Source organism: Halictus rubicundus, chromosome 11, assembly GCF_050948215.1.
Source record: "Halictus rubicundus isolate RS-2024b chromosome 11, iyHalRubi1_principal, whole genome shotgun sequence".
Lineage (NCBI taxonomy): Eukaryota > Metazoa > Arthropoda > Insecta > Hymenoptera > Halictidae > Halictus > Halictus rubicundus.
In genome coordinates, this window is record NC_135159.1 from 7,545,795 (window position 1) to 7,554,263 (window position 8,469).

An 8,469-nucleotide genomic window follows, 5' to 3' on the forward strand; every position below is an offset into this window, starting at 1 on the left:
AAGAACGTTTATGAATATAAATAATAAAGGCTTTGGAATTTTTCCTGAGATTTTTTCATCGACATGAATATAAATGTAATAACTGTTAATTTTTATTTTAAATTACTGTTTCTTATAATGTCAAGATTTATTTATAAATTTTATTTAAATATGCCAATCTTTATTTACCATTGTTGAGAAATATTTATTATAAATTAGAAAAATATTAAGCGTATTAGTTTTTAGTTGGAATTATTTTTGTTTTACAATAGAGGAATTGAGAAATATTTATTGTAAATTTACAGAACATTGAAAATGTTTTGTTTAAAATTGTGTTGTTTTTTATAGTGGAAGGATTGAAAAATATTGACTGTACAGTGAAACTAACTATTTATCTATACAATACTACTAAAACATTCATCTTTGTTAAACAAATGGAATCTACGTATTTTTAACTTATTATCAAATGTAGAATTAACTTCGTTTCAATCATCAATGGAATTAGAAAATTAATTTAATTTCGATTCTATTTAATTATAATGATAATTTTATAACAATAATTGTGAAAAGCATTGTTATTAAAACTTGTACATACAGTAGCGTCCGAAGGAATTGATAATCGATGCTGTAAAAAGTTTGTCAGCTATGTTTGCATGCAAATTGCAAAAACAACTGCATTCATTGAAAAATTATCACTATGCAACTATTTATAATTTTACTTCATTACACCTATTTTGCAAGAAATTTCGAAATTATTTTATTTATCAATTTTTATAATGCACACTAGAGAAACTGCATTTTCGTACATAGTTGCATAGTGCGTAATAAACAGAAACTGGTACACCTTGGCCAAAATAATTTACATTTGCACAAAAGAAAAATTAATCACAACAAACGACTAATTAATTTCAAGTAATATATTTGTTTACTTCTAGCAATTGATTTCTTCAATATCGTTCGTATTTGCTATATCAATATTTTTATTAAACACCATTCGCAGGAACAAAACTTCACTTCACTAAAAATCCATTAAAAAATATCGATTACGATATCGGAACGATCATTAGCAATAAAACCGTTTCGATGCAATCGGACGGTTATAAATATCCATCGTTTAAACGAGCTGCCGTTCGGCAAACACTATTTCGATTTGACCCCGTCACAAGAATAGAAATCAAACCAATGTTTCGATTAAAAAGTCCTTTAGACTTTTGAATGTAAACGTTTCCGTTAAAAAGCTGTTCCATTTTTGAGAAAAAAAAATTCAAAGAATTCCTACAAGCATATTATACAATTGTTAGATATTAACGAACAGATGGAAGAGGTTGACTTACAATATAATTAAGCGTGCGTATACTAATTATGAATTGACCAAATTGATTTGAATCGCTTGTTAAGTAGAGCAACTACGGTAGTCCGTATGCAAAATGGAAGGCACGACAATAAGTACGTTATAGTGGAGTCCTGTTTGATTGAAAAGTTGCCTTAAAAACCTTCTGGGCATGCACGGTATTCTTCCAGATATCACTAAGCTGATTAAGTATTAACGTACAGGGTGACCCATTTAAAACGACCTTCTCGAATATCTTTGAAGCTCCTGGCGATGAAGAATTTGAATACAAACAATTTAACTGTTGTCTCACATCTTGTAGCGTCATCGACGATTTCGAAGATAATCAAAAATGATTGAAATGGGTCACTCTGTACATAATTAAATTGTACAAGAAAATTTGAACGTTTTGTAGATTGAGACAAAAGCCTTGAAATACATAAACATATTTCTGCTTGATTTAAATTGCCAAAAATTTGCATAGAATGTCGTTTGTTTTCAGAAGTAAACAGTGTGTATACGATGTATTCATTTTCTGATAAACGATTGATACAATGGCTCGTGGATATTGGTCCATTGACACTTGAGGTTGCTTGTGGTGAAATTTGAATTTTAGAAAAGCAGTTTGTAAATACAGTCGATTGTATTATACGTCGGTATCTAATGGCAATATCAATGATAGTTTGCTGTAATATTTTTTGAGAGTGAGTAATCATCGAGGTGGAACAATAGTTCGAAAATCCACAGGAAAATTAAATGATGGGAATCTGGTGTATATAATGACGTGAGGACAACGATTGGTGTCTCTTTTTGGGCTCTTACTATCGTTTGATACTCGAAATTGAGTGCTCGGGTACCCGTTCAATTGACATCCTAGTACTCGTTTATACCCATGTACTCCGATATTGATTTGAAATCCGAGTATCCGAATGCATTCGAGTACTCGGATACCACTCCACTTCAATCCTAAGGAGATAACTTGAATCCGAATACTTGAGTACTCAAATTACAGTTCGAATACCCAATTACTAAAATTCCAGTTAGAATTATACTCATTCAATTTAAATCCGAGCATGTAAACATATTCGAGTCCTCGCCCAATTTAGCTGCGAGGGAGAAAACTCAAATCCGAATACTTAAGTACTCAAATTCAAGTTCGGATACACGAGTACTAGGAGTCAAGTTCAGATGCTCAAGTAAGTACATGAATATTCACTCGATTTAAATCCAAGTACTCAAATACTGAATTTGGATCGGAGTACTCAAGTACTCAATTTGGATCCGAGAACTTGGATACTCATTTAACTTATATCAGCGTATCCGAATGTATCCGTGTGCTCGAATTCGAATGTTTGGTTACACAAATTCTAGTTTGACTGCTCAAGTACTCAGATTCAAGTTCGAATACACGAGCACTCGCTCATAGAATACACGGTTTCGGATGCATGAGTACTCGAATTCACTGGATTTCGATCCGAGTACTCAAGTACTCACTTGATCAAGATACAAGAAAGAACACTCGATCTGGATACTTGTGAACTCAAATTCGTGTATTCCACTACTGAGATTAAGTTCGGATACTTGAGTATTTGAATATTCACTGAATTTTGATTGTACAGAGAATATTTGGGTTCGAATGTTTGTATAGTCCATCGTACTCATATGTATTCGATGTGTGAAGCGAATTACGAATTATAACGAGTACTCCGAGTATTCGAATACTCGAATAGTAAGAGCCCTAGTGTCAATGGTTCAATGGACACGGGAAAAAGCCCCGGTGGATTTTTAAGGCCGGAGCAGACTGCTTTGTGCATTATCCAGTGAATAAAACAAACTACTAACAATAAGTGGATATCCTCTAATAAATAATAAGATCAACATAGCGAATTTATCGGCGCTAAGGAGTAAAATACATATACACAGCAACGATACATATGAATCATATAGGACCATGTTTTATGTATGTACATAATAACTTTAACAAAAAAAAAGCTACACATACACGCATATATTAATTGTAAATAATGTAAGTGTTGTCGATGGAACGTTAAGACGAAAGGCAAATTATTAAAGGAGGTCGATATATATTATTATTATTATTATAAAATATACTGTATAATTGTAACGTTGAACGGGACTACGTTTTATACGACACACGGTGTAAGCTAGTCTCAGGATGTAACATACCGAAGCTGATAAAAGACAGAACATTTAATCGTGTTTACCTGTAAGTGAATGTGGAAACTTGCTCGTTCTTTAGATTTCTCACAACGAACTTCGAAATCGGTTTTATTCTCGAGAAGGGAGCCGGTGTTTCTGCACTTTGAACGCATTGATTGGTGCATCAGGATCTACGAAATTTATAGGGAACCTTTTTTCATCTTTTTTGATCTTTTGTTGGCCAGACAGAGTTTAATTTTTCAAGTTCTTTTGCCCCTTTTCTACCCAGATTTTGAGAAAAGTCAGACAATCAATTGAATAATTTTTTAAAATATTATTAATACACGAACGATACCGAAAATTTGTTCGCATATAGTTCAATTTCAAAACTGTGCTATACAAAGTTTTTGAAGAAAAATAACAAATGTAAAGGTACATAAAAAAATGATGAAAGATTTTACTCGAGTTTGGCATACAAACCGTTAATAAAAATGATGATTATTAATTAATAAATGAATGGTACTCATTTGATTACAGTCATTTATTCTATAATTCATATTTTTGATTCGATGTATTTTACTCATTTATTACTGATGTAATGGTCAATGCGTTAATAATGTATAATGGAACCTATATTATTTTTAATATCAACTTAATTAACAAATTGTATCGATTGATGTAAACTAATTTTTTATAGTAAGATTTCTTGATCTTGCACCACAGACCACCTTCCAACCACAATGACACAATTATTTAGACAAATATTTCGGAATGCATTTCATAAATGTGTTCAACAATTTCTGTTGGTTAATTAAATTTTCTAATGTTAATTTGATTATATTCTTGAAGGAGTCCATGGTACAGATCGTGCAAATTCGGCGTACTAATACAAAGATTACAATTATTGAATGCATATTGTTTTTATCAAAAAATGTTGCTTTTGTAAATAATGAAGAAATTTAACAAACTTATGTATTCATTTTATTTGAGTATAAATATGCATACTTGACACTTTTGTATTATGCATGAATGCAGATGAATAAATTCAATTGTTAACTTACCTCCACATTCTTTTGTGAAACGTTCATGTACAGTAAATTAAAAGTGTGGAGACATATAGTGGAGCAAAAACTTTAAGGCAGGGGAATAAAGCTTTCATTGAATTGTCAATGCAATGAAAAACTTCTCTTTACCTTTTTTGTTGCTTTTGTCTGTTAAACTCGTACCGGAAATCTATTGCAATAACAATTTATAAGCAGGTTTTTTATATACAAGGTGAACCACTTGAAATATTTCCGGAACTGTCAATTGTATCAAAAAATATTTCGGACAAAAGTTGCATGATACCATGCGAGCCATTTTTCTCAATGGTCGCGTAGAAGTCATTTCAAGATCAACGGTATTTTTTCATAAAAACAGATTTTGTAATTCATTGACCAATTTACGTCTTAAAACCTTTAATCAGGGAAATAGTTTAATACAATTACGGAGTAACGACACCATTTTCAAATTCAAATATTTCTTGAGCTATTGATCTTTAATAATTTTAGTTTAAAAAAATACAGTTGATTCATCTGTGACTTGATTTGCCTATATGGCTTTTGAAACCATACAACTTTTATCTAGAACGTTTTTTGATACATTCAACAGTTTCGAAAATATTTTCGAATTAAGCATGTCCTAAACTTAAATTTGTAATCCTATGCTATTGTCATGTGTTGTGTGCTGCAACAAATGTGAGTGAAAAAACCATGTTACGCAAAAAACCACCTGATTGCACAACTATGCTCGCTTGCAGAATTCTTTCTTATTTTCTGTTCGCATTTGGTTGAACTTTGATAAAATTGAACAGCGAATAATATTTTCAAGAAAAGAAACCACTCACAGCAATAATAGTGATGTAATTATGTCTCTGTCTTCATCTTTTGTATATTCGAATTGTGAATAACTTGCCTTCGACACAACACAACTGTAGAGTAACAGTTAGCATACAGTTTAAAGATATCTATAGAATAAACTGCGGTAGAGAACGAGCATGATGTACAATGCTATTAACTTCAGACAATAAAATGTTATTATCGATGTTACCTTATCAACTGTCTCACTCAATTCCCGTGTCCTAATAATAATTTCTAGGAAAATCAAAAAGAAATTCAATTAAATCAAACATCAATTTATTAATGTAATAGGAACAACTGGTTTCACTGTGAAATCTTAGAATGGATACGCTTAGTAGCCTTTGTGCGTTGCAAATTATTGTTTTTCTCCTTATCAAGTTCCTCTCTTAATTTTTCTACATGGCTAGAATAATTGATTGCATTTGCAACAGAGTCTAATTCCAATTTTTCAATGTCCGGCACCACTTTATGAGCGTATAACAACATGTGCTTGAAAATCCCCACTTGTTTTGCTGTCAGAATTGATATTGCTGTGCCAAGCTTGCCTGCACGCCCTGTTCGCCCTGCTCTGTGAATATAACCCTTAATATGCTTCGGAAGATCGTAAGACACAACCAGCTGTACATTTGGGATGTCCACACCTCTTGCTAGGGCATCGGAGCTCACAAGCCTGGAAAAATCACAAATGAAATATGCAAAAAAAAAATAAATACAATCATTTTAAACACTTACACTTGAATATCTCCGCTAGTAAATTTGTTAAGTACAGTTTCTCGTTGTTTTGATAACAGCTGGGCAGAAAGTTCTCCAATTTGTATGTTCTTTTCAGAGAGAAATGACTGAAGCAAAACTGTTAGTCGGTGTGCAGAGTCTCCAGAATTTGTGAAAATTAGAGTTTTAGGGACTGAATTGCTCCTGAGCAACACCTCATACACTGCCACTGGCTTGTGTTCTGCTAAACACTCCACTGCAAGCTCTGTTAACTCTTCGGGACTCGTATACCGACCTATAAAATCGCCTACTTCTTTGTCTAGGTTTACATCCTCATCTTTGCCTGATACCAAAACAGATGTAAACAGTATTGGTTGAAAGAGACCCAAGCGATTCAGTTTTTCTGGGTCTTGAGAAAGTGTAGCACTGAATAATAGTTTCTGTGCTGGAATTTTGCTGTTAGAGAAATAAAAGTGTAGGTTATAGAAATTGAAACAAATATCGATACATAAAGGTGAACTTGAAACAGCTAACCAGTGATGTAGATTGTGCAAGTTTAATTTTGGAACATGATGGTGATCAGGGAGATATTCAAGCCAATCTGCAGCTCTATCTGCCTCATCAATAATGAGAAATCTGAGATCGGCAAAAGAAAGTCCTGGCGTTTTTAATATGTGGTCTGTTAAACGTCCAGTTGTAGCGACAACTATGTCTACTACAGACATATATTCCCCTCTGCAAGCTTAACAATAGAAGTAAAATGTTTTATGCAGAACGCAAACAATGACTTACAATAACTTTTCATGGTATTTAGAATACACACTTTTCTTAAGAATACTACTTTGTTCCTGCTGAAACGATGATGCGCCCGAAAGCAGAGCAACCTTGAGACTTGTATGGGATGTGTACATAACTGCTACTTTGTAAACTTGCGCAGCTAATTCTTGTGATGGCAGAACAATTAAGCAACGTACCTTTGGCACCAATCGAGATTGCAATATTTGCACAACTGGTAAAATATATGCTAAAGTTTTTCCTGCAAACATTAATATTATAATAATAACAGCAGATATTGTACTGCAATAAATAAATTAAATAATCATATACCACTGCCAGTGGGAGCAGACACACATGTATCGCGCAACCACAATCCATGCTTCCTGTCTTCATTGCATTTCAACAGCCAAGAAAGCGTGCTTGCTTGAACAGGAAATAATTTGTCAATACCATTATTTCTCAAAACTTCAACTAACTTAGAGTCCAGAACAGTATTAAATTCTTCCAAACTTGGCCCGCTATTTAATTCCATTGAAATAACTTCTGGATTGGCCAACCAGTCTGGCAATACCCTCTTTACTTCAAGTTTCTTTTTCTTAGGCTTTGCACCCAGAATTGTAAAGTCGTTCTGTTGTTCCGATACTTCTTCTTGTACTTTATTAGAGTCAATCATTTGATGACTCATACCATCATTTTCTACATCTTTACCCTCGTTTTCATCAATTTCACTCTTTTCAACTTGAATATTGTGTTTTTTCTTTTTCTTCTTCTTGGACGTTTTCTGCTGGGTTGCAGTCTCTGCTTCGCATTGTTTGATATTACTCTGTGTAGAGTTTTCGTAGATAGAATCATTTTGTTCTGGACTAGTATCAAGTTTGTCATTTTCTAATTTGTTTCTTTTTTTCTTAGACTTCTTGACGTTTGAAGAATTTTCAAGTGCCCTCTGTTGCTTGCGCTCTTCTATTCGTTTCAGTAAATCTGATAAATGTTTCTTTTCGTTTTCACCTTCTTGCTCCTTTTCACCTTCATATCTGTTGATGAATGTTGATTAGAAAATTATACACACAAGGAAAGGCAGATACATTTTTTTAATTAAAGTATATCTTCCAGTGGAAATGAAAATATAAGGATACTAATTATCTTAACTATTTATTGCTTAAGGTTAGTTATAAGACTATATATGTATTTACTATACAATTTACCTATTTATTACAAACAAATTCATTTGTTTTGACAGTAAGTGAGCACGTGTTACGAAAGTTTATAGGTTATGTATCACAGATATTCGAAACTGTGTTTACAAAGTTGAATCTAACCTATACTACATAAATCATTTTATTAAAATATTATTTACATTAATCTTCTTATAATTCCTTCTTATAATTCCGGGTATAGCCTAAATATATGTATAAATATTAATATGTATTAATGTTTACATATATATAATTGTTTATATATTTATACACATAATTGTTTAGGTAAATATTCAACAATAGCAACAAATATTACAAATGTTATGGAATACAAAAGTTAGGAAATCATAAAATATATTTAGGGCAACAGATTTTGATTTGTTGTAGTTTATCAACATTGTGTATTCTAGATTTCTTTATT

General features: G+C 32.3%; 1 protein-coding gene across 1 annotated transcript; it reads right to left on the minus strand.

The window, feature by feature from the left end:
• Positions 1 to 5,626: 5,626 nt before the first annotated feature.
• On the minus strand, positions 5,627 to 8,469 carry Dbp73d (putative ATP-dependent RNA helicase Dbp73D). The gene is made up of 6 exons (XM_076796100.1): positions 8,058 to 8,469; positions 7,186 to 7,886; positions 6,902 to 7,114; positions 6,613 to 6,820; positions 6,100 to 6,534; positions 5,627 to 6,037 (listed from the first exon to the last, which is right to left on the minus strand). The coding sequence occupies exons 1-6, from the start codon at positions 8,078 to 8,080 to the stop codon at positions 5,671 to 5,673; spliced, it is 1,947 nt and encodes a 648-aa protein (XP_076652215.1). The 5' UTR covers positions 8,081 to 8,469; the 3' UTR covers positions 5,627 to 5,670.

Coding starts and splice junctions, on each gene's coding strand:
- Dbp73d (XM_076796100.1), bottom strand. CDS start 8,080: ATGAATTTGTTTGTAATAAATAG. Junction 7,887..8,057: donor AATTTGTTTGTAATAAATAG/GTAAATTGTATA, acceptor ATTCATCAACAG/ATATGAAGGTGAAAAGGAGC. Junction 6,535..6,612: donor TTGCACAATCTACATCACTG/GTTAGCTGTTTC, acceptor TTTCTCTAACAG/CAAAATTCCAGCACAGAAAC.